Consider the following 27,426-nt stretch of genomic DNA (forward strand, 5'->3'; position numbering starts at 1 on the left):
AAATAAAACTACACAGGAGCAGCGCGCATGAGCAGTTGAGTTCGACCTTGAGTTGCCTGCAGGAGTGCAACACGCTTAGATTGTTTTCATTTATGTCCAACAATTTGTACACTTTGCATCTTACTCCCTGTGGGCACACAATGGTTCATCTTCATTTCAGTGGCAGCGGTTCTTACTCCCTGAATAGAATACTGTCATTGATCGATTATCACGTTCTGTGTGGCATAAAATGCCACGAAAGAACCGGAGTGAAAGCAAGAAAATAAGTAGACATGAGTGAAAAGCGAATTAGAAGTAACTTGGAACTTAGCTTAAGTTACTTTGGCAAAGTTACCTGAAAAAGCAACGGGTTCCTGTGAAAGTTACCACAGCACAAAAGTACAGAGGGCCGGTTTCACGTCAGTTCGGGCAGGGAGGTCCCATCGACGTCTTGGATTTTCATTATTTTTTTATATCTACAGGGTTAGTCTAGCAAACGTTACACATTCTGACTGCACAGTAAAAATAGAAGACTGGATTTAGCCAACCCCAAACTTTGCAGACTGACAGCCATTTGTACGAAATTTTGTTGGAATTTTTTGTGAGCGTTATGGTCTTGTAGAAGAAAAATTAAAAATCAAGCAAAATCTCACTCTATGCATTTTCTATGGCCTATCTCACTTAAAAGCCACCACTTTCTCCTGTGTGCGCTTCAATTTCATTTCACCACACACAGATTGCGCCAACATACAGAAGGAGAGGATTGGTGCATAACGTCAGAATGGACATGTGACATCGTTATAGGCCCTCTGTGAGGTGATGTGAACGTGAAGCAGACACAAGAAAAAACGGTGGTGTTTGCGTGAGATAGGCCATTGAAAATGCATAGGACAAGATTTTGCTTGATTTTTAATTTACTTTCTACATGACCATAGTGCTTACAAAAAATTCCAATACAACTTCAGACAACTGGCCATCAGTCTTCAAAGCTTGGGGGAGGCTAAACTCAATCTTCTATTTTTACGGTGTGACTGAAATGTGTAACGTTTGCTAGAATAACCCTGTAGAAGCTCATCATACATGATGGCCAACAGCAATAAAATGAATAATTTCTACGGAATAGTTTTCGCGCAAAAAAATCCAGGAAATCCGGCCCTGATTTCGAGTGTTTCAGTTTTGCCGTGTTTGCAGGCATATATCTCCCGAGTCTTAAAAGATACTGCAGTGAAATTTTTTTATGCTTTAGTATGCCTACAGGCCAGCAGTCCAAGCACAAATTTTGGCGCGTAGGAGCAACGCTCTGGAATATAAAAAATGGTGAACATGCTCTCTCATGCAGTTTTGTTACAAGTTCGACACGTGATTTCTTTGACTGTAGATATTCCTCACTACCCTATCTGGTATCACTTCACTCAGCTTTTAATGCTCTCATATTAATGCTCTCATATAATTCTCATATATATATAGTGCGTATACCCCCTACAGGTATCTGCTGAAACAGGCAAATGTCAAGGTATATTTCGAGAAAAAAAAACAAGGATTTTGAGCGTCCATTTCTCGAAAAGGCCCCTTTTTATTTCATTTATATTTTGCCAGGACACAGCCCGATGTTAGACCTTTCATCTTACGTAAAAAAATTCTGCTTCAAAAGACGTACACTGGGGATTAGTTCGTTAAAACGCGGCCCTAGTCTGCGTGCGTACGTGTCGGAGCCCGGCTGCCGGTATGGTGGGCCTCCCGTCGATGTCGTACAAGAGAGGGACAACTTTGTGTAATCAAAAGTGGTAGTTTATGTCGACATATTTACGAGACTGCGAAAAAGCAGTATTTTGCAATGACAGTGACAAATGATTTCACTCACTTTCTATTGAAACATCACCCTTCTGCACTCACTGTCCACGGTACTAGCTACTATAAATGTTACTCGGCCTAGACTTTCAGGCGTCTTGCTTTGCCACGCATGCGAACCCTTTATGCCACATTGATGCGGTATAGGTTTACGCATTGCTTTTCCTTTTGCATTCTAAAAGAAGCCACGTCCTCAGCTCGTACATGGAGTAAATGGACGCGCGTTAGGTGTTTTGTCAAGCACGTTATCGTATCTTGTGACTTTAAGGTGACGTCTTGCTCGAGTGAACGCAAGTTAGGTGTTGTGGCTTATTCCTGAGCAGCCATGTCGTGCTCGCAAAAGTAGATTTGGAGAGCTCATAGAGCCTATGCCGATTTTTAAAATGGCTCGCCGCTCCATCTGACACGTAAATCATTAGCTGCAAGAGGAAAATTCTCGTTAAGACATTCTTCAATAGCTATGGAAGCTAACAGTGACTGTGCTGAATCGTGACACAAGTCTTTGTTCACCACACCAAAACTGTGTGTTTCCGTGCCAGCTGTTACTGCACACGTGAATATGGAAATCTGTTTTCCGCAGTGGCACGCTTGTATTTCACTAGGCATGGCTACTGTTCAGTTTTGAGCAAAATTGAAATGCATTAGGTGCATCTCCCGTATGGCTCTGCTCTGAACGTATCTAACGTAACTATGACAAATGCGAGAACCCGGCCACTTCCTTAGCTCTGAGAAGAAATGTACCGCTCTGCAAGTTCAGCACAGAACACTCGTTTTGTGCTAAAAACCCTCTGCATAACTTAAAAATATCGTAAAATTAAGTAAAGGAAGCTTCGCAGGAACTTGCGGGAACCCTGGAAAAAGCAATTTCTCAAACAAAAAACTTTTTCAAACTCGATATTTATTTGCACAGTATTGGTATCACTGTGTACGGAGCTTGCAAGAGTGAGGTTTTACCTTCGCTGAGCATTAAATTTGACCTAGCCTCTGATATACGGCTTTATGGCTACGTAGGATTTCATTCCAGGGTGTCGGAGCGAACCAAAAACCAGAACCGAAAACCGAAAAAAAACACGCTATTCTGGTGTGAACTGGAACGGAATCGAAACCGTATATGTTTTTTTCGCTCAGGAGGGAAATCGAAAAATTTATTTCACAGTTTTCGGTCCAAGAAAAAACTTCGCCGGTTTGGACTACGAATAGGCGAATGGAACTCACGTCGTGTGCACTGAAGTCATGTCATGGATACTTCACGAGGGTTACGGTTACGGTAGAATATATGTCGGTGTACTATGACCCTTAGGCTCCCTTTGTAACGTTTTATCGTCCGCGTACAAAGTCTTAGAGGTACATGTGACCGGTTGTGACTCTTTACCAATGTGCCGTAGTGTTCGTTTTAATTTCATCCGCCCAAACTCTCCTCAATTAAGCAGCACCCAAAGGGGCTGCATAACGGCTTCTCTATCGGTAATGTCGCGCAACGCGTCCCTTCTTTAGAGATAAGTTTTTACTCGATTGTGGTGTATTGGAGCTAGGTGGCTGCCCTAAGGGCTGCAGCTCCAGTTCTTACGTGTTAAAATATAATAATTGAGAGTGATGGGTTTTAGAAGCGGCCCTTTATACCGCTGTCTTTTAAGAAAGCGCGGAGCACTTTTAGTGCTTTGGATTGTTGGTGCCTTGTGGACCATCGTCCGGTGATCTTGCAAAAGGAGAAAGGCCTGTTGTCCAGTGCCGCTAGAGTCTGTTGGAATTTAAGTCTGGCTTGGCTATATTCTGGGCAGTGCATGATCATGTGGTGTGTATCCTTCTTTGAGAGCAGCGAAGTTGAATACATTTACGTATCCGCGAGAGCAAGCGTGTGCGAAGTGGCGCCGCTTTTGTGGACAGGACACGAAGAAAAGAAACTGGAGCCGTCGAGTGCATTTGTGATTGAAGGTGTTCCTTGATTTGTGTCGTACTCGTGCGGTGGTGCTTGCTGGCTAGACAGTAGCAACAGACATTCGGATGGGACGCGATCGCACCAATCCAGCAAGAAAGTACTTTACGTATGACATCATGACAAACAAGTCCGTCTGTATCATGCGCTTCAAGAAAGGAGAAAGCCTATTTGAACAGACCTACAGGAACCAAGAGCTACCAATTTCACAGCTGCCTATTCAGATTAAATACCATGTAAGCGGAATAAACGGGTTTACAGTTTGCAACATTGATTTTTTTTTCTGGGAATGAAAATGCTCACCAGAAGCGGAACCGGTTAAAACCGGTATGAACTGTTATTTTTTTGCTCCGGAGCAGAACCGGTACCGGACCGTTTATGTTAGAACCGGAACGAAAACCGGAACGAAAAACGTTTCGGTTCGGCACCCTGTTTCATTCTGATGCTTTGTTGGAAATAACTAACTCCCAGAAGTGAATTATTTCTTCAGCAGGACGTCAAAAGTTTGCTGACGAATAGCTCAGGTAAGGCTAAGGCCAGACAACCTTGCCCAAACAAAGGGAGCAACTACACGAGGCCCGCCATCCCGTGGTACCGGCAGCTGGGCTCCGACACGTACGCACACAGACTAGGGCTGCGTTTTAACGCGCTAATCCCCAGTGTACGCCTTTTGAAGCAAAATTTTTTTACGTAAGATGAAAGGTCTAACATCGAGCCGTGTCCTGGCAAAATAGAAATGAAATAAGAAGGGCCTTTTCGAGAAACGGACTCTCAAGATCCTTGTTTTTTTTTCTCGAAATATACCTTAACATTTGCCTGTTTCAGTAGGTACGTGTAGGGGATATACGCACAATATATATACCAGATGAAAGAGCATTAAAAGCTGAGTGAAGTGATACCGAATAGGGTAGTGAGGAATATCTAGAGTCAGAGAAATCACGCGTTGAAGTTGGAACAAAACCGCACGAGAGAGCATGTTCGCCATTTTTTATATCACAAAGAGCGTTGCTCCTGCGCGCCAAAATTTGTGCTCAGACTGCTGGCCTATAGGCATAGTAAAGCATAAAAAAATTTCACTGCAGTATCTTTTAAGGCTCGGGAGATATACGCGTCCAAACACGGCAAAACTGAAACACTCTAATTTATGGCCGGATGTTCTGGATTTTTTTTGCGCGAAAACAATTGCGTAGAAATTATTCATTTTATCGCTGTTGGTCATGATGTACGATGAGCTTCTAAATATAAAAAAATAATGAAAATCCAAGAGGTCGATCGGACCTCCCTGCCTGAACTGCCGTGAAACCGGCCAGAGTTGAGTTACAAGTTAGCAAAAACAGCAACTCAGTTACAGTAACGAGTTACCTCAAACTCTGCATAACACTAGCTTTATTATATTTGGGATTTCAGTGATGTATCGAAGTATCGACGTTACAGTATCGAATATCTGTATCGAAAATCAATTTTGATTCTGTATCTTGCATCGGTATCGGAAATACAATTTTTGAGGGTATCGAGTATCGGTATCGGAGATATTTTTTTTGAAGTATCGTGCCCAGCCCAGATTTACGTGTATTTACAACCGGATTATTCCAAGTGTAATGAGAGCCAACTGCGCATGTTACAAAGCACACGCCCGATGGCTGGTCGCCACCCAGAACATTCCTGAAAGCTGCATTTCCTTTCTTTTCTTTATTTTTTCCAAACACAATCACTCTTGCAACCTCTTTTCCTTCCGTGCAGCAAGGAGTAGGAAAGCAGGACGCATAAGGATAGTTTGTTGACCCAAAAAGGCCACGGTCATTTGACCTTAACATGTGGGTGGTTCCCTATGGATCGTTTTGTTTTGCGTGGCTCGCATGGTTCGTGACTGAGGTTCCAAGTATCCTGAGGTGGAATCCACACTACATGAGTGGTTCGAGAATGCCAGAGCTCCGAACCTCCCTGTGCATGGACCCGCGCTCAACGCAAAGGCTGAGACACTAGCTTTGCAATTGGGCATGTCAAACTTCAAATGCAGCAATGGCTGGCTTGGGCGCTACAAAATGCGGCATGTTGTATGAAGCACACGTGTCGAAGACGAAAGTAGTGACTTGACCCAGGATACCGTGGATACGTGGTGACGAAATCGGCTTGTGGGACTTCTCAATGTGTACAGGGACACCTACAATCTTGACGAAGCTCAACTGTTTTATAAACTCCTTCCCAAGCGGATGTGTACAACTGCAGACGGCTCTGCGTAAGGCACTTCGTTTTTTTTTTTTTTTTGTCCCGTCAACTTCGATATGATGAGTGTTTACTGTACTTCAGGATTTTCACTCAAATCGAATGCAGAACATGCCAGGGAAGTGAGAAATGCAATTTGATATGTGTGGACTGACCGAGACAAAGCAAATAGAAGCAGCTTTGTGCAAGGCTGTCCAGATTTGGAAGCCTAGATGATTTTGTCTGCAAAAACTGTCATTACTTTCCAGATGATTTATTTCTATTCTTTGATATAGTGTACATGCTACTTAACAACCAGACCCCAAAGTAAATGTGCTTCAGACATATCCTTAAGTGCCATCCTTAAGTCAAACAAACACACACACAAAAAAAAAACATTTGCACTTGCAATTCTATCTTTACCTCAACAAGGTGAGATGTTGGGTGTGTTGGAACACACTAGTTTGTTCTCTTTTGTGCCCGTGTTTTTCCGCGCTACTCTGCAAGTATCTTTACCTGTTGTGGTCATACTCCTTTGTACCATCATTAACCATGGCCATCACGTAAGGGTTGTTGTTCTGAAAGAGAGCGCGGGAAGACAGATGAGATGAGAGAAAGTGGAACAGTGGAGAGACCAGGTACCTTGTTATCATTGTCAAAGGAGTCCATGAATACGCCCAAGCCGACCCACTTGTCGCTGCTGCCGAACACAGGGCCTGGAGGCATTCGTCGATCCGTGAACCAAAATGCCTGACAATATAACAATCACTTTAGTAACAACTACAACTGTCCGCCAGAAAAAAATACATCCATGTACGACATAGGAACTACTGCAAAAAACAACGTAACAACAAAAAAAAGAAGCTCAGTGCCAAAAAGTAAGCTACAACAAAGAGTGGCAGACACTTAGAATACTTTAAGCAGAGGAAGAGCTCACACAGATAGAGCAGGTGATTTAATATCATATGATTGCACATTTCTCTTCCTGCCAACATAAAACGATGACGACCAGTGTGCCAGGAAAACCCACATTCCCCAGCATGATGAGATGTGCAAAGAGGCTTGATGCTTTGAAAAGGTTGAACTTTGGCTGTCAAAAAGTTCCTCTCCATGAAGAAGGAAACTCCAAGGAAAACCCACAAATGCATTATGCAAACATTAAATAATGACTGCCCATTATATTCAACCATGACAAAGTAGTGTGCCAACTTTCAGCGTAGGGATATTTTGGCCCCAAAGACACCGGAAGATTGGGAAGACCTCAATATCTGTCCCTTCATGTTACCTAGTCTCGGGGTTTTACATTATGTACCAAAGGTGGTCACAGCAATGAGTGAGCAGTGGGAAGCAGCCTGTTCTAGTGAACAGAGCTCTCGGTAGAATGAGAGATACTACACACAACGCTGCAGAAATGGACATGAATATACTCAACGAGACAAATTTTTATTTTCACACTGATGACTGGGCATTTCTTCACCGCAGGAAGTACCCAGTCGCCCACGGTAATTTGGTGAAAATATAATGATAAGCCACATAGTGAAGAATGAAGTCCTACACTATCCAGATAGTACCCAGAGAACTCAGAAGTACCCAGTGTACACCGTTGTAATGTTCCCTCTCTTCAATGTAGTTCAATGAAGTGCAGGCTGCGCAGTACAGGTTTCCTACCAGGGGCTTCACTTAGTGGACCTAAAAGGGAAGGCTGGTCCTAGCCAGGCGCAATGAAAGAACGTTATTGTCGACAGCATCCCCATGGGTACAAACCTCGCCTCACAGCTTAGTCATTTAACAGGGTATACAGCTGGTATGGTATATTTGTCAAGTGGATTGACCAAAAAGCGTGCCACAAATACTACCTGTGAATACTGTGCAGAACACTGAGCACGGGGCTCAAGTAAGACTTTTACATGCACATGCGATGGCGGCATGAATGGCTCTTAAAGGGGCACTAAAATGCAAAAATAACTTGCTCTCAAATGAAAGTCCATGTTTCAATTCGCACAGTTCGAACAACGCTACCGTTTCGAAGGAAAACACAATGAAAACAGAGCTGTCTTTGGCGGCATCCAATGAGACACCAGGAGAAGCGAGCGCATACCTATTGTGCGTATGTGGATTGGAACGGGTCCGATCGTTGTGTTCCGTTTATGTGCGTCATGATGCACAGCACTGCTGCACTTTTCAATAGCGATTCACTGAATTGTAGCCCACAACAGTTTTTGCGAATGTTCCACTGACAACATTTATCTTGACGTCCTTTGGACAGCGACACGAGTCTGCTTCGCAACGCGCACTATGTTTCTTATCGTGATTGCTCCATGGCGTGGCACGCGCATTTTGGACTAAAAACACCGGTTCACGAGCTCAAACGTCATTCACTGCTTAGCACCAAAGTACAAAAGAGTGGTATAATTTTGGTTGTACCTTCGTAACTGAATCAAAATTTTGAATTATGATAACAAGTACAAAATTAACGTAGCGTGTAACGTAATTTGAAGTGAAGTTGTTTTTGCATTTCAGTGCCCCTTTAAAGTACAGACCTAAAACTTGAACATGGTAGCGGTTATCTTCATAAAACCCATCTCTTAAGCAGAACCCGCCCCAGAAGCAATCCATGACTTGAAAACCAGAGACGAGGTAGGGACGATAACAGACAAACACAAACACGGATCATCACCACCAGCTCGCTTGCTACCTAACTTTCCTTTCATTATCCAGAAGCAATGTCACAGCATGGAGTATTATTACTGACATGTAACCCACACAAGCATTTTTATGAGACACAGAGCATAGTTCATGTTCATTGAAACATTTATGGCTAATATCTCCTAAATTTATCAGCTTCTTTAAGCTAGGGTCAAAAATTCTGCCAGAATCTCTAGCGCATTATACGGGGCATTTTTTAATACAGTCGACCCCGTTTATCCAGACTTCATTTATCCGGATCCCGCGGTATCCGGACAAAAGGCCCGGGAACGGATTTTCCACCATGTATTTTGTTCTCGTTTATCCGGACTTCAGCTTCCGGACTCGGACAAGAATTCCAGGGAACGAAAGTCGAAAATTCTTGTAATCCAGCTTCAGTTATCCGGACTACCGTGAGTAAGAGGAGATGCTGACCCCGCTTCGTCACCCTTTTCGCTGTTTTGGGGTTATTCCCGTCACACGTCAGGGACCTACATTCCTCCGTAGGGGAGACAACCGTGCACGATGACCCCTTTTTCTATTTGTGTGCGTTGGGTCACGTTGACAAGTCAAGCCATTTGGAAATATCTCAAGCAACTGTCCGGTTCTAGAGGGGAAAACTCCAACCCGAGGGCCTGCTGCTTACGGCCCGTTGAGCTGCAATCCCTGATGCAGAGACTCACTGCGACTGCCGTAGATGATGCTGCGGTTTCTGACTACGTTGACGTTGATAAGGATGATGACGCGTGTGCAGCTATGACTTATGACGATGTGATTGCTGCTATTGCCTCCGATCATGTGCACCAAACGGTGCTGATGACGCCAGTGAGAAACAAGGCTCGGACACTGACAGTTTGCGACCGCACTGACATTCTTCGAGCAGCGCAACAGCGTGGCTCAACTCTATGCAATTAGCAAAAGTTTGCAGAAATCGAGTGCCTACACTACTATGTAACAGCTGTCATTGACGAGATTTCTGTGTTTTAATTAAACCTTGCTCTGTAGGACGTTTCAATTTGGTCGTTTCATTTATCCGGATGCCCCGGTATCCGGAAGATTTCGCCGGGAACGGCACCGTCCGGATAAACGAGGGTCGACTGTATATTCTTTACAGATTTGTTTAATAAAAAAATGCAATGAGTGCAGCAGAGATGATGTTTTTGCAGTTGAGTTACATGGCCAGGTGGACAACTTCTCTAAGAGAGCCGCCTGCAGGTTTCAATGTGACACTCCACATTGATCACTATGTTCATGTGTGAGAAATGAATCAAGCTCAGCTGTACATACTGCAAGCACCAGTTAAATTTTCTGCTGCAAAGTACTGCCATATTAGACGGAGGATGCAGTATAATGTGTGAAGATGCTGCATTTTAGCGTCTGCAATGAGAGAAAGGTTGCCTACCAGACCATCAGCACCCAGGCGCCCTCGTCCGGTCACCCTGAAGATGATTTCTATCTCCCACCAGTCAAATGCTGTCTTTGACTTGGTCCACATGGAACCTGTAATGTAAGAGAACAATCTCTTACTATCTACTTGTAGGGATTATAATATTGTTGCTTTAAAAACAAATCAAGCTAAGACACAACCCCACCGGCAACCTCATGCATCTTTTCGCTCTTTCACCCAGAACAGCATCCCAGAGGTATGCTTTGTGTGGCTCCTCAGATCAGGGGAAAAAAAGCCACAGAAATTACACTTTGTAGGAAGCACCTCTGGTTGGGTGTTACCCTAAATTTTCTACAACTTTCCACTTTGGCCCATAAAATAATCCCTTCGAAGTTATCTAATTGGCCCTGTCAGTAACTGATTAGGCACGATGAAAAATTGCTGGCAACAACAATACGTAAGTCATACATCAGTAGTAGTATACAATTAGTTCTGACATCTAAGATCGAGGATGTACAACGAAGATTTATCCAAATCTATTATGATAGATATTAGGGAAAGCATTTCTATTATGACTACTTGAGAATTTCAAACCGCTGTGATATGGAGTCGTTAGATTGTGGATGTGTAACATGTGATTTGGTCTTCTTTTACGAGTATGTGCATGGCATTTTTGACTCTGAATGTTTGACCTGAGCAATTTGTTTCAATGGTCCCACTAGACAGCCAAGACATCGTCAAGTGTTCCAAGTGACTTGAGTGAATTTACTAAACTCAATAATACAGTTGCAATGCTTATTTAATAGTTTAAGTACATGATGTTTGTAATATTGACCTGTTTATTTGAAATGCTTAAAGAATGAAACAAATATTGAAAAGGCTATTAACCAGTACTTGATAACCTAGTTTGCTACTCAGTATGTCTGTTTTAATGATTGTCCCTACACCATTGTTTAGGCTCTTATGTCATTTATGGGTAAGTTAATAAAATAAAATTAAATGAGTTATACAAACACTCATCTGATATCATTTGCATAGCACACTATTTTTAAGCACAGTTTTTGAATCTTAGTACATGCTAGATGGGCCACCCTGTATGCAGCATTTGATAATAGTAAGATATGATGATTTGATGTATGACCACAGAGTTGTTCTGATGATTTCTACTTTAATGCTCTAATGAGGGGCACTCTTGGGCTGTCTTGGGAGCATTATATTGGGAAGGTTGTCATTTCTAGAATGTTGAAGCTACATTAAACTCTGACTGTCTTCACAGTCACTTGAAGTTCTGAGTTATATTTCGCTTGTGTACTTTGAAATGAATGCCGTTTGACCACAAAAAGAAATTTTTAGAATAAAAATTTGGAAGAGCTTCCGAAAGAATGGATATGAAGAGAACAAAAAGAAAATATACATTCCAAGAGCATCATTTTTTTGTGTTTTATTCTTTCTTCAAGATTTATCCATTATTTCCCGAAGACACACGGCTGGGGGGTAGAATGAGAAAAAGAAAACATGGTTCCACTCAGATGACTAGTTTCACTGATGCTAGTCCTGTAGAGTACTCTCCAATTTTATACACATAGACACATAATGTTATTGTTTGATGCATACTGCTTATCTCCTTCTGTTCTCTGATTAAAAATTAAGCATAACAATTTAAGCCGGAGCTTACCTCGACGCGACTCCCATTTCAATACTTGCTTCATCTCAATGCAACTGTCTCCAGTCCTGTACAGACCCAAAATGAACCTAGCCCCCCCCCCCCCCCCCCCCCCCCCCAGCCCTATTCTAGATTCGCTCTAACTTCAATTAAGTTATCTTGTTCACTCAGAATAAAAGTTAAGATTGTGTGCATCTGTGTAGCAGGTGAAAAGGGCAATATACTGCCGGATGTTTTAGGCAATGAAAAGATAAGTTTTATTTCCACAATGTGTGCGTTGCGGCACATTGCACTTGCATGTGCAGCCAATTTTGAAACTGAATTTCTACAAAGAACCGTGCTTTTCAGCAAATTATTCCATCGCTAGAACAATGCCCTGTATAAGCCACTTTGTGTACCATTTAGGAATGGAGTTGCCTCAGGACAGAAGCTGCCGATATTTCGAACAGAGAACAGACCCAGAAGAAGAACAGTCTCTGTTCGAAATATCGGCGGCTTCTGTCCTGAGGCAACTCCCTTCCTACATCTCTACCGGTTCGCTGGATTTCTACCCATCTACGTTGTGTACCATTTGTTGCTCATGTATCATGTAGAGATGTTGCTTCATGCTTTGCCTTACCTGCGACCATGTTACCATTAGATCATACCAGACTACCAAGCTATACGGTCCACTAGAGGATAGCACATTACCAAGGCTGTGGGAACGTTCAGAGTTTTAGAATTTCGAAACCAATAATTGTGCATTTCATTTCAAATGGGAGCAACACTCTTCCAAACAGAATACTACATTTCAATAAGCTGCTGCACACACAAGCCCAAAAATGCCAGAAGAGAGGATAAAAAACAAAGGGAGTACTTCTTTGTGCAAATGGCTGTATGCATATGTGGTGTACACCTGCATTATGTCTGTTGTTCAGTTATACAAGTATTCACATCAGTTACATCACAACTCATTCGCTTTCTTATCTGCTTCCAGTATAAACTATTCCCTTCGTATTTGCACCAGTTCAGGCATTATGCGAGAGATATAGGTATACGTACATAATGCAATTCCTCCAGACATAATTGCTATACAAACAGCAGACAACAAGATCCAATTGTACAGCTGAAACTACATGTTTAGTTGAGAACGATGGATGCCCAATGCAGCAGCCGTCTACCCGGAGTAGCTGCCATGATGCCCCATGGGTCACATCCACTATGTGCCTCTTCAATACAGTGTTGTTAACAATGGGTTAAAGACTCACCTTTCTGGCTTCGTAAAGAAGGTGTGATCCTAACCATATCATCACTTGCGAGGGCATCTGGAAACATCAATTGCAACAACATTGTTAACTGCCTCATTACTAATGAATGTGTCAGAGGTGAACTCTGGAAAGGAAAACTGAGTGCTGCGATATTATAATTTAAACATATTTTATATATGCATAGCATACACTCCCAGTGAAATGCTGCGAGGCAAATTCAGATGATACAAAAGAAAAGAGTGTTACTTAGGGATGCTTAAAGTTTGTGTGTTTTCCAAAATTGTATAGGTTTGAAGCTTTTCATAGAAAAAATGAATCCCTGCCATCCATCTGCTATTGACAGAAATACCCACCAAATTAACTGTTTCGACATTATTATTGTGACTACCTCCAAATTATATTGTGTCGTAGCACCGGAGGATCTCTTTTTCACATGGAGTCCGTTACAACTCACGAATAAGAGTCTAAAATGCCTGTCTAATATCAGTCTCAAATAAGATTGTCAAGTGTCTAGGGACCAAACTATATTTTTTGTAGTACGTATTTCCCCATTAGAGACACTGCCTCATGATTACATTTGCGCAAGTTTTCAAATAGCTGGGGTGAAAGGGAAGGGGCACAACATCCCCCCTCCCTAGTGCCAACACTAAATATATATGCAGCCTTTGCTAAGCATATAATTTGTAAAGTGAAATACGCAAGGCTGACGATATCCCATGAGACATCTGTCTTGTATCGTGAGGCGCGAAATAGGAACATAGTAGCTTGTGGCTTTACGTTGCGCGACAACTATCATAGTGAGCAATGCCGCAGTGGCGGGCTGTGGATTAATTCTGCACACATGACAGTTCTTAAACCGGAATCCCAGCGCGACGTATTGAAACGTCCCTCATCGACGACGCAGATATCTAATCAACTCGTATCCTGCCACAAAGTTGGCCAGATTCAAACCTGCATCCTTGCTGCCAACTGATTCACTGATAAACAGAAACATTGACAGAGAAGAATACGAGAACAGCACTAGTAACTAGAGGTTTATTAATGGACCCAGAGCGGTACGAATAGTGTGGCTCTGAAGCATGTCAACCTGCCAAGTACAACAAAACCCAGCCTTCAACCAGCATCTGAAAACATAACAGACACTTTTGATATAGCCACTTCCTCGAGTATCTCTTGTGTGACTAGCACTCGGTGCCTAAACAGAATCATTTCCCCAAATATATGCCTGACAGTGGGCTGACAGTGGGGCCTTTTCGAGCTCCCATAAAATCTGCTTTCTTGTGCATGGCAGAAAAAATATAACAGATCCTAAAAGGTAAGTTGAACACAACGTGCACATCAAACCGTCTATCTACCTAACATCCAACTGGCCTAGTTGGTGCACTAGCTACCTTTTTTTGGAACTTTTTGGGCCATATAAGGAGTGACAACTATCTCTTTTACTTTGTATTCGATTTGGACTTAGGCACTTCCTGTTAGCCCATATTATGACAGTCTTCCTTAAATACAGAATCCTGAAGCCATTTAATGTACTGTCCAAGGCCTACACTTACGGAACAAAGACAGGACTAAGAAGAAGAGATTTCAGATGTTTACTGTGTTAGAATGAGTCCATAAGCTATGTGCACCTTAAAGAGTAAGACTACTCACAAAGGTGCACAGTGCAGGCATCAAGTGTTCCATACTGAGACATCCTAGCTCTCAGATACAGATTTTACTGGGCCTGGAAGCAGACCTTGGGGAAATTTGCAGTAAAAATAATAACAGTCTTCATTGTTCTTTCACCTACGCATAAATTATGCAAATGCTTAAGCATTGTAGGCTCATTTGTAGCTAGACGTCCATTGCATGATTCATGAATTCAGAGCTTTCTGAGTGAACCAAAGATTATTAAAGAAGCATGTTGTAAACATGTAAATATCTGCATGATTGTCCTTAAGAAAATGACAATAGTTTGATTTTAGGGTCTGATTTTTACAGGTTATACCCCCTGATGCAGTATAGGATAGTAATTTTTCCCTCAATTCCAATACCATAGCAGGTTTTACCATGTATCACGTGCACTATTTCCACAAATTAATTAATCATTTACGCTTTATGTCACGAGACAACTGCGATGACGCAGTGGTCGGGTTTGTGGATTAATTTCGCTCACTTAAGGGCGTACCAAAATATGCACCAAATCTCGACATATGGCACATCACATTTAACGTCCCTAGTGGGAAATGGCACGTCTGTGCAACTTGTACCCTTCCACCTACTCCCCACCATCCTCAGCAGAGTTTGAACCTGTCATCTTGAGGTCAGCAGGCAGACACACTACCCACTGAGCCACCAAGAATGGCATATACAAATGCGGACAATACTGTAATTTTCGCTGTATTTGCTCCGAGATCGAACAGTCGCGCTGTGGAGAATGAAGAACAATCGTGGTGTGGAGGCGTTTTCTGCTTTTCCACGTTTATTCCGCATTCAGTGCAGTAGGTGAAGCATTGGAGAACTGCACAGCATCGTACCATCGCAGCACAAGTGATATTTCAGCGAATATACGCAAGAATTACGGAAAAGAGTCACAAAATTCAAACACCGGCCTAGATGTTATCCACAGTAGAAAGGTGACAGTGTCGTCTCCTCGATCTCGCAGCGAATAACACACATCATGTATAACGTGCCAGTGTTTTGGATTCAACAGGATTTTGACCCATCATCACCCATTGTGTTATACAAGGTCACTGTCGATCCCACGTGGAAATGTATCGATGTGTTGCGCGCACAGCCTATTTCTCAAAATTTTTTTCATGAGGCTCTGTGAAGATGATCCCTATATTGTGAAGGTCCTCCTTCCCCCTCCTCCTCACTCATGCCGCACTTCCCCTGGACTCCAACAGAGGTCGCCCCCTTGCTTACGCAAAAGCTGTGGCACGCGCTCGCCGCGTCTGAATGACCAGAGACTCCCTTGCCACTAGTCAGTAGTCGTCGCTCGCCATGCTTACTTGACGGTTCTGTTGCTAGTTGTCTGTATCGCTTTCGCCATTAAACGGGTAGTTCGCTGCCCTCATTGTTCTCCCCAAGCCCTGCCTCATGCCTCTCCAGCCCTGGCATCCCCACAATATATATATATAGCGAGGTATGCATGTTTCACTAATACATGCATTTTAACCATGGGCGGCTTGCTGGGGACAGAAAGCAAAACTAGCTGATGACAATCCAATGTATCAGTAGCTCCTGATCTTTCCCTTCCGAATACGCATTTAACCAGAAAAAGTCCAACCCTAGTTATAACTAAACACTTATTCGTAAAGCTGTCATTATAATCCAAGTAAAACTACCCTTAAAATTAAAGTATATATGAAATATATATATAAAATTAAAGTATATATATATAAAGTAGAAATGAGATTCCTCGTCGAAAGTTCCAGTGGAGTACCAAAGATTCGATGGTTCGTCGATTGTCAGACGGTATTATCTGGCACTAAAAGCTGGTGTCGTGTCACAGTATGACTTATCAAAGATAAAAAATTACGCTGTGTCTACCGTGTGCTTGCTTGTATCTATTTCGAGATCGCAAATTACAATTCCATGAAAACAGCCACCTTAACGTTAAACTAGTTCAACAAGGACTTGTGATAACGAGGGCATAGGACAGCTGAAATATCGTTGTATTTGCAATCCCAAGGCACCAAGTCGTGTGCGTGGACTGCTGCTACTGGATGTATACACGAAGTGACGGGAGCTGAGTGCCGGTCAAGAAAAACAAGAATTGGCCATGCATTCGTTTGCGGGCTTAGCACGGATTGGAAAGCGCTAAAAGCTGTCCAGCCAAGTTTATCCACAGCGGAGAATGTCTCTGGAAAGCACCGCGACAGCTTTCCTCCTAAAACTGGTTCAATATGTCAAATCGAATTTTCATTCCTTCGCTAATTTTTGCATCAATATATTTAACAGAATCAATCACGCATGTTATCGTTTGCAGTGTTCAGGTGTCTCAGCACCGTCAATCTCGCACAACTTCACAATGACTGAGTTACAATCGCCAGCATAAAGCCACGTGTACTATACCAGCCTTCCGATACATACTGCTAAGGTATACTTACGCCCTTCATATTCCCAAAATGGCACAGTTGAGTCCTTTTGCGCTAAATAGGGGCCTTTAAAACTGTACTTGTATTCAAACTTCTTGTGCGCTAATTCTCCGTGACATAAGCATATACAAATAATCAATAACACCGAAAATATCAACATATTCCCTGACGAGGCCATCGTATCGTCCGCTACTCTGTCGGCGTTGGCGGGGCGGCGCTTCACGCGTTTATGCGGGATCACTCTTGAATATTCTTTTCGTCTTGCTTAACGGTTGAAATAAAAAAAAATTCCTTCCATTTAAATTTACAATACAATTTTGTGTCGTGCGTTTTATGACGTTTTATTCAGTAGCCATTCAGCTGTTGCATCCAACGCGTTCCTTGTATCATCATCACTTGTAAACAAACAATCTCCACGTGCGTTTTCTGAAGGATATGAATGGATATCCCAGACTGGGAAAGATATTTATTGTTTTTGGACAAGTATTCTTGGATTTACGACATAAACATGACGCGAATTTTATTAGAAGAAACCCTTCTGAAGATACCAAGTGCAGTACGCATGTTTTCCCACGACACGGCAACGTATAGCCTAAAAGCGACAATACCCCGGTGCAGGGGACACAGTGTCTGTGTCCCCTGCACCGGGGTATTATCGCTTTTAGGATGTACCACCAAACAGCCCGGTTTTTATCGCTTTTTAACGTATAGCTCATGAAGCAACGTAGTTTCAGTTTATGTTTGCTTGTTTGCCCCGCTGTTTCACGATGCGAGAACATAACCATTGCTGTTACTGTTATTTCTACTTGAACAGTGGGCAGAATACATCTCAAACCTGTCGTCTGACGAGCTGGGCTGTATTCCGTTTGGCAGCTTGAAGGTGAGAGATTCGCCAGAAAACGTGGATGTCGTAGCATGATAAAACCCCGAGGCTAGGACACGAAGGGACAGACACAAACACAGACACTTCATGTTTGTGTCTGTCCCTTCGTGTTCCCTAGTCTCGGGGTTTTACGTTATGCATCATCTTCACCAGCTCGCTTGCTTCGGTCCTAGCCATTTTTCCATAGTGGATGTCGTTGTTCCGGCTCTTTAACGCACTGTCACCTTTACCTCCAGGATGGGTGTCCGACCGATTTCCGAGAATTTGTAGACGAAGCAGTGGAATTGGCACGGCCAAGGTTCGAAACCGGCAAGCTGGACGACAGCTCTGTGTTGCTTCCTCCTGTGATTAGGAGAGGAATGTCGGAAAAGAAGCAGCACGAAGTATGCAAGCTAGCCAGCCTCGTAGCACAAGTAGCCAGGGAAACAGACTGCTCTTCTGTGTTGGACGTAGGGTCAGGACTGGTATGTTGTGGAACATGTGTTAATCATATTTCTTTCGCTCTATTGCAATGAGGCAAGGTGGAATACAAACCTCGTGGCTAAACCCTATGCACCGATGTTCTTCCAAATAAAAGTTTGCCTACTTGGGGCCCTACCTTCGTAAAAACTAATGGACCTCAATTACTTTACGTCACAAGCTGCACGGTGGGGCGGCCACAAAATACTCCGCCCTTACATCCCGCCCGTTTCAATGGAAATTTATCCCTAGTTTTTCTTCGCAGCGTCTGTGCCCTAATCTCGGACCGTGACACTACGTCAGTTTGACGTAACAATGACATAAAAGATTAGTTTCAAAGCTTAAAAGTAATGTAGCGAAAGTGGGTCGATTACTTTGAGCGGTGACAGGTTTAATGATGAGTCCGCATGTGCATTTCCATTTATTGTGTTGTATAAAGTCTGTACGTGCTCATCACAACAAAAAATTCATATCTTCCTTCGTTTTTCTGATGATAGAAAGCACCGCTGCACAACACACTTCACCGCGTAACACAGTTTCTCTGCGCGGATTGCCGCCTCGTATGCGTTAAAGTGGCACGCTTTTTGACGCGTTGTACTAGCAGTGTTCTTGCAATATAGCGGTGTGCACACAAAAACTCACCGATCAAAGTTCACTGTTTGTTGAGTAGAACTATCAACGCTCATTTGCGGTATCATTACCACCCCCATACACAGCTCACAAGCAAAAGAAGCATATTGAAATGCGACTTATCTTTTCGCATATCGAGCGCACGAACACGCAAAAAAATATTAAAAAAAGCTCATAAATAAAACTCATGATTTGAAGCACGAACCAATTTCTTATAAATGCGTTCACGGCTCGAGCCACACTGTTCAATCCTTTGCATGATCATGATCCTTTGCGGGTTTTATCGTTTTGTCGCCTGCCATCGGCACCATCTCATGGCCACATACCGCAATTATAAATTCCAAGTACAATTACGGTGTCACACAAACATTGCCGTGTTGCACACCTGTACATCACGAAGAATGACAAACAGCAAAAAAGGAAATTACGAGCGTGCTTTTTCGGACATTTTCCACGAAATTCAGTTTTATGCCGGTAGAGTTTTCCATTTCCAACATCAAAGAACCTAAGCAACAAGGCAGGTTGGGCAGATCACAGGTGTGGCCCTCGGGTTCTCAGGAGGAAACTCTGATAAGGCGGATCGCATTCCAAGATAACACATTGGGCCATTGGTGGATAAAAAGTGTCAACCACTTTCAGTATTCATGCCTCTTTCGATTGTGCACCAATGACGGAAGAGATCTAAAGTAATCAACGTCGATTACTTTGACGAGGATAGGGCCCTTGGACAAGGAGGGTGCTTTGAAGACTCAGTTGATGTCACATATGTACTTTTCATGATTATATTGAAGTAAAACACTCAGCAGCTTTTCCTTTTTTAGTGTCATCCTGATCCTCATCTTTGCAATATGTCAGTGCTGAAATATATCGAAATAATTTCTCTACCCCCATATGAGAAGAACGTGATGCAGCCAATAATAGCAATCAGTAGAGAAAATGAATCAGGCCCACATAGTCTGCTAGGCTACTTATTATATTACTAAGCTTAGTGCTTAATCCTTATACTGCTGAAGAAGAAACTGCTATTCCCCCATAACATTCGACAATGTTCAACACAGCTCCATTCTTGGAGTTTGTGCTTACAAGTTTCATAACGTAAAAGCGCTAAAAACAGGATGAACACAAGGCACACACAAGATCGAGCGCTCACCTTCAACAACTTTACTGACATGCCACATGGAAGGTGCTTATATTCATTGCAACAGGAACTCCCTTTACAGGAGCTAACACACGTGTTGCCCGTTTTCTTGATCAAGAAAGCGGGCAACACGTGTGTTAGCTCAGAAAGTATTTCGATATCTGAAAGGGAAAGGGAGTTCCTGTTGCAATGAATATAAGCACCTTCCATGTGGCACGTCAGTACAGTTGTTGAAGGTGAGCGCTCGATCTTGTGTGTGTCTTGTGTTCATCCTGTTTTTAGCGCTTTTACGTTATGAAAGTCTATCACCAACAAGCCCAAAGGGGTGTTTTAATGTGCTTACAAGTGATCTCTAATATGTGTTTCTTCTTCTACATACATACAGAACTTGTTCCTTTCTTAGGGTTACTTGCCTCAGGTTCTGCACTCAAATTACAGCTACAAAGTGATTGGTATTGATTCTGAAAGCTTTCACTCAACCAGAGCCAACGAACGACTACAGCACTGTGAGTACAATGACACACGCATTACTTAGAAGGGTTGTGGAAACATAAACGGGGATTTACTTCTGGGTGTTTCACTTACGACACAATCAAAATCTTTTGCTACACACTATCGACAGAAGGGCATAGGCTAGCGGGTACATAGTTGAGCATAGTTTTACTGCATACTATACACACTACTTTTCAGTAGAGGTGTGCGAATCCGAATATTTTAAGTCGAATCGAATATCGAATCGAATGGAGGAAAAAATTCCGAATACCGAATCGAATATCGAATATTCGTGCAAAATTTACAATATGCGACTTTTGCACTAAAAGTTTCCATTCTGTAGCCCATGGCTTTAGTGTAATTTTTCTGGCATTACCTGTCACAAGATAGACATAGAATTCTTAGGTTTAAAGCCCCTACTCTTTAATTTTACATGAGAGTGCTTCCTGCTTTCCAGGTGAGCCTACACTTACTGGAGTACTGGAGTGGTTACCTTCATTTCAAAATTTGATGTCAGGCAGTAGCATGTTATACAGATGACGCTGTAATTGTTTCAGACAAGCACAGGCAATTTGTGAAACAAACGAATTGGCATCCTGCCTCAGCTTTGCCACGAACACCCTTTAGTTTCTTTGCACTTGCCCTAGGAAGTTGCACTACTGAAATTTTAGACGTAAAGGACATCTTTAAGACACCCTTCTTGGTCATGGGCTGTAAGCATTATTCGAGAGTCCTAACTTTTTAAAGGCGACCTTACAGACATCAAATCAAAGCCCCCGTCGGTACCGCTAAACTGCATATGTGAGGGGCGCCACCCCTTCCACAGACGATGTCTATAAAACTAACTTTGGATAACTTTATCTTAAACTAAACACACCTGTGTTGGTCCTGCAGCAAGGGCAGTTTCGTAAAGCAGGCTTCACCTCATGCACGGAAGCATCAGGTGAAGCCCACTTTCGGGTTGTGTCGTTCAGTCGAATATTCGAAAAATCGAATATTGGATATTCGATTCGCGAATCGAATAGTTCGAGCGTTTGATAATCGATTCGAATTCGAGAACTCGAATATTCGCACTCCCCTACTTTTCAGTATGAGCACCATTAAATACGGTTCTGTCATTCTGGACATTTCTTAATTTCAATCGGAAAAAGGAGTTTCCTGGCTATGCGTGAGACCAGCTGTCATAATTTACGATGACCTTGTCACAATTTAAGATATCCTTCACCGGTTCGAGTAAGTGGTAACAAAATGGAGCGGAGTCAGGGTGAATGAGATACAACGTCCTACTTGAGTTGATGTAGCATTGCCAACTTTAAGAAGGAGTTGCTGGCAACTGGAATACGTGACGGTAAAATTTTATTCTGAACTTGTTGTCAAACATGTAAAGTTTTTACTATAGTTTATGTACTGTTTACGCTGGAGTATGAGGATGAGCATTGTCTTAATAAACTGACTCTCAGTTTCACTTATGGACAGAGCTTTGCACACAGATGTTTCCTTGTCCTCTTTTTTTCTTTGGAGTTAAGAAAATACACATAAATAACGCTCATTAAATCCCGGTCGACACAATATTGCCCGCTGAAGGAATTATTTTTGCTCCTCCTACAAGAGGAGAGTTGCAATCTTGGTGATGACGAACACTCATTAACAGTTTGTGCTTCATGTCTAATAAAAAAGAATGAGGCTCGACCATTTCATTTGAATGAAGCTCGCAAATAATTCGTTCAGTTCAGCACTTGCTGCTGAAACTGCTCCTAAAGAATGAGGCATTCAAGATGTGTGCAATTCACTAGTTAAAAAACATCTGGACATGCAAGATAGTGCCACAAATTCTATTCTAGTAGGGAAAGATTTCTCTTCGTATTCAGACTGCCATGTTGGGACGAAAATTGCATCCTGGTGAGTGTAGTATTACAGTAAGCTTCTTTCCATAAATGAAGGACAGGTACTTTTGTGAAATTACTGTACCGCTCTAGTGAATTTATCTTGAATTGAGGAAGTAAAACAAAGAAGGCAGCGCTTGAGAGAACTCATGTTCTGAGGCTGGAACAACATAGAAAGGACAAATACATACAAAGCCTCAAATTGTGTAAGAAATTAAAGGATTCGAGTCCTACAGCTGGCTAACCTTTTCAATGACATTCATCTCTCAAGGCGGAGCTGTTAAACTTGACACTTTTTCATGATGTAGGGAAACTGAAAGGCACAGACAAAAGGGGACAAAATGCACACGGATCCTTTGTGTGTGTTGTCCCCTTTTTGTCTGTGCCTCTCTGTTTTCCTACATCATGATTAGAGTCTAAAGTTTTTGGAAAATATTTTTTGTAAATTTAATTGGGGGTAAAAATTGGGTAAGTAAGCATGTGCTCAAATTCACGCAAATTCGGGTGAAAAAACTTCCCATATGCTAAATTTGGGGAACAATTGGGCTTAATAGGGCAAAAAAAGATAAACAAACTTGTTTGGTACAAATTGTGATATAACTGCATTTGCTGCCAAACAAGTTAGTATGCATTCCTGCAGACGTCTCATTGAGGGCTATTTGCTGGGTAGAAATTGCGTTTCAACTTATAGATGGGTGCAAATTTCGGGAAGAATTGAGTTAAACCCTAAACCTTGAGGCTCTAATCATGACAAAGTATGAGCTTGCCTATCTCTACTCTCACGTCTATCAATATGCAGCTGAATGTAATGCCTATAGCTGGTGTCTGCTCCGTCAGTTCTGGATAACCGAGTTGAAGAAAATGTTTTACCACCTATCTAGCTGGTTGCAGCCAAAATATTCACCACTACACTCTGAAGCTGGAAGACCATCCATCCAGCATTGAAGGAGTAAAATCTGTGCTCAGGAACTGTCCACCATATGAGATATGTGCATGTGGAAGGAAAGATGTCCATCATGAGGAAAGAGGTAATCGTGTATTGCCTACTCATACATAGGGCCTTGTGTTTCGGGGTTTAACCTGGAAAAACCTCCTTTGACGCCCTAATTTGAATAATTGTAACTCGGGGTAAAACCCGAAAACCCCCAAAAGCTAACATGCCGGGTAACTAAAACCATCGTATCAGCCCCAATACATGCAATGGAGACTGCTAAGCACTGCACACTTCTGTGTCTTGTGTTCGTCTCAAATGCGAGACACGCTCCTTTTATTAGTTGTCACCCCATATCGCCTGATTTTGCCCAGTTTTCCGGTTCCTGAAATAAACCCGATTTTTAGCCCCAATTTTCAAAAACATAACACCTGAAAACACAAGGCCTGCTCATGTAGCGTTTCATAATACTGGCACAACTGATCTATACAGAAGCTCTGGCAGCATTCTACGAATATCATTAAAGGGACATCCTGTTTAAGCAGACAAGTCGGAAAGATTGTACTGTGATCATTTATGCGTACCAGGAAAATTACATAACATCACATCCTGTAGTTTGCACATATGCTTACAACAAACAATGACAGGGCCCTCCAATGGTTAAAAGTTCTTGAAAACAGATGAAACAACAACAACAACAAAAAAACACTTCTGATTTTAGAGGGTTGAAAAGGAAGCGGGTGGCCCATGGCTATGGCCTTCGGTTTCCTGGTGCGGCAAATCTCAGATTCTGCCGCAGGGACACAGAAATTCTGCAATTTTCGGCAGAAAGTGCTCGCGCATCTATGCTGACAGAGATATACTAATGCAGAATCTTTATTAACTTGCGTGACACAGAAGTAAATTGTCTACAAATCCAAAATACAGTTGTAGCTGAGCATCATGTGGTACTTGTGCTGTTTTAACACTAGCGTAACATAGTTAACGCTGTAACGGCAGAAATTCCTCACCATCATACTAACCTCTGCACCCTTTTTTCCCCCCAAGTCTGAATGCTCAGCCATCGCACTTTTGACCATGAGGAGTGCACTGTGGATATTGCCTATGAGAGCAAAAGCGAAGAAGACATGATGGATGTGAGCTTAACCAGAGTTCCAAACATAAAATGCGTTTATGTTCCTCTCAATTTGGTGATGCAAGAAAGGGCATTATGACCTATAGGTACATCCATCTCCGCCACCAAAGCTTTGTTCCTCAGTCAAGACTGAGCGAAATTCTATACAAAACCCCAAATTCTCTGTACGTTCTTAGAATCGCAGGAAAGTCTGGGGCTTACCCATGGCTTGTAGAAGTGCTCTTCCTGTGTTTATGCAGTGATGGGAAGTACTTGAAGTACCAAGTACTCAAGTACTACTTTAAGTATATTTCTCAGTACTTGTACTTTACTTAAATTACATTTCGATTTGTGTACTTTGTATTGTTTTTTAAGTAATTTTCTTTGGTACTTTCCTTTCAAGTACTCAAGTATCCAATTGGCAATACAAAAACAAAGTTTGGTCGCAAAATCATTTCATGTGGTTCATATTAATGAGTCAGCTGTAAACTATACATGTTTTTTAGCTAGCACTTGGAAAAAATGCTGGCTAAAAGCTTTCTGAAGATAACAGTCGAAAGATAATTACCTCATGTTTTATCACCAGCAAGTGTGAAATGTCCAGCAATACAATCTAAAGTTGTGATGTACTTGATGAGTACTTTAGAGTACTTTGCAAACAACTTTGTACTTCAGTTGAAGTACATTTCTAGGATGGTACTATGTACTGTCGTTAAAGTACAGCAGGTGCGAGGTACTCGGTGCTTTACTTTAGTACAATTTTGAGGTACTTTGCCCATCACTGGTTTTATGCAGGAACTGTGAGAGCTCTCTGGAAAACTATTACGGTGTGCAACACTAACACAGAGCCAGAGACAAGAATCATTAACAAAATTCTTCTGAAACAATTACAATGAGCTTGACACAGATAACATACCATACATGATGACAAAGCATGAGCTTGGGCACAACAGCAACAGGATGTAATGTAGCACAGCATGAGCACGAGGTCAAAGTTAGATAGGTGTACCATGGAACATCCTTTTATGGGTATGTCCCAGTATGTATATGCACTTTAATCTTGAGGCTATCTCATTTTTGTTGTTTCTGTCTCACTGTAATTGCTCAGTGGAACCTCATATTAGCAGTTTTTGTCACAGTATCCCAGTAAACGACAAACGTCTGTTAGATATACCAGAAATATCCAAACATCTAAGACATTTGAGATGTCTAGTAGATATCCAGATATGTCCACATTACATCCATGGATGTTCCATGGATCGTTGGAAGCTCGTCCATAACTGTATAAATGCATGCCCTCTGGATGTACCTGCTGGACATTTTGTCACATCCAGTGTACATGTTTATGAGGCATTGTGATGTCTAATATACGTCCACTCGATGTTCCTACTGGATTAACATAGGATAATATAGACGTACGTATACGAAACATTGTTTCGACTATGAATTCAATAGTAATTCTTACGTATAGTGCTAGAAGAAAGCGAATCTATCTTGTGAGATTGGGAGAAATTGGAGAACAAGTAAAAGCACGTTTTTCCATTTGTTCGCGTCCCGCTCTCTGCAAAGTATCTACGTAGCACTCTTCTACCAACACAGGAAACCTGTCAGTTTGTAGGTAACCCCATCATAGACAATAGCCTGAATTACAAACACGATATTTGTCAGGAAAGAATATCAGAAATGTTAGCGGGCAGGTTGACTCATTGCGGACGTACCTATTAACTGCAGAAACACATCCTCGTCACCATTACAAACGTTTTTGGCCCCCACTACACTTAACAAACATCCCGCAACTATTGGTATTTTAGTGTATGTTCCATCCAGTACGACAATAGAGGCTACTGAGAAATGCCCAAGCCGTGTCGGGTGGGGTACAGCCACGGCTACGGCATTTGCGTTGTTCATGCACACAAAATAGTTGGAAAAGTAGATTTGCAATCCAGTCTATATACTGTTGTATGTTAATCCGGTAGGAACATAGATAGGACGTATATTAGACGTCGCAGTGCCTCACAAACACGTCCACTGGATGTGACAAATGTCCAGCAGATACATCCAGAGGACATGCATTTATACAGTTATGAACGAGCTTCCGACGATCCATGGAACATCTATGGAATGTAACGTGGACATAAGCATCTAGATATCTACTAGACATCCCAAATGTCCACTCTGTACCATCCTCTGGATGTCCATTAGACGTTTATTGTTTGCTGGGATGGTATCAGCATTGCAATTAAGTTTTCGGCAACATCACCTCTACTGTAAAGGTTTTCTCCTGTGGTTTCCACCGTTCTTGGAAATTAATGTTTTTTCATTGAGTCTAATTGGTACCTGCATGTGATACCGAGAAACTTTTGCATTACACTATATTTAATGTTAGAATGCACACTTTCATTATAGCGTGTGCCACACTGACACTGTTTAATTTTTGCAGCGAGTATTTTGAACCTGTTATTGCAAGCTTTGTTTAATAGTAGGATTGGGGGTAGGGGCTTGGGGCAAGGATTGGAACCGCAATAGTTTGTGATATGCAAGAGCACCAAAATGTTTGGTTCTAACTTTCAGAAATTGACGATCGCTACATCATGGTTGCTTTACACGCATGTGGACGCCTTACTCCAACATTTCTGCAAATTTTTCATCAGATGGAACAAGTCAGTGCAGCTATATGCATCGGATGCTGTTACCACAAAGTGGAAGACAAATCAGGTAACAGCCTTATCACTAGGGCCCGGAATTATAGCCGCTAAAAAAGTACGAAATAGGCAGGCATCTAGGCTCTAAAAGTCACAAAATAGGCAAATACATGTATAGGCAAGATAAATTAACACCATTTATTTGCATATCTGTTCATTTTTCAATAC

General features: G+C 42.2%; 2 protein-coding genes across 3 annotated transcripts in view; one reads left to right on the top strand and one right to left on the bottom strand.

The window, feature by feature from the left end:
- LOC135376577 (protein ERGIC-53-like) overlaps positions 1-17,245 on the bottom strand; it is a 59,625-nt gene extending 42,380 nt beyond the window's left edge. Inside the window, exons 1-5 of the mRNA XM_064609110.1 lie at positions 17,039-17,245; positions 12,945-13,001; positions 10,050-10,147; positions 6,605-6,712; positions 6,479-6,540 (exon numbers count right to left, since the gene is read on the bottom strand). Coding sequence (XP_064465180.1) covers positions 6,479-6,540; positions 6,605-6,712; positions 10,050-10,147; positions 12,945-13,001; positions 17,039-17,204 — 491 coding nt within the window. The 5' untranslated portion in view covers positions 17,205-17,245. The remainder of the gene's footprint in view (positions 1-6,478; positions 6,541-6,604; positions 6,713-10,049; positions 10,148-12,944; positions 13,002-17,038) is intronic.
- Positions 17,246-17,429: 184 nt separating this feature from the next.
- Positions 17,430-27,426, top strand: part of LOC135376578 (methyltransferase-like protein 25B) — a 45,026-nt gene continuing 35,029 nt past the window's right edge. For both annotated transcript variants that reach the window (XM_064609112.1, XM_064609113.1), the window contains exons 1-6: positions 17,430-17,582; positions 17,841-17,906; positions 18,146-18,373; positions 20,540-20,642; positions 23,393-23,539; positions 27,128-27,271. In XM_064609112.1, coding sequence (XP_064465182.1) covers positions 17,466-17,582; positions 17,841-17,906; positions 18,146-18,373; positions 20,540-20,642; positions 23,393-23,539; positions 27,128-27,271 — 805 coding nt within the window. In that variant the 5' untranslated portion in view covers positions 17,430-17,465. The remainder of the gene's footprint in view (positions 17,583-17,840; positions 17,907-18,145; positions 18,374-20,539; positions 20,643-23,392; positions 23,540-27,127; positions 27,272-27,426) is intronic.

Source organism: Ornithodoros turicata, unplaced genomic scaffold, assembly GCF_037126465.1.
Source record: "Ornithodoros turicata isolate Travis unplaced genomic scaffold, ASM3712646v1 ctg00001161.1, whole genome shotgun sequence".
In the NCBI taxonomy this organism is placed as follows: domain Eukaryota; kingdom Metazoa; phylum Arthropoda; class Arachnida; order Ixodida; family Argasidae; genus Ornithodoros; species Ornithodoros turicata.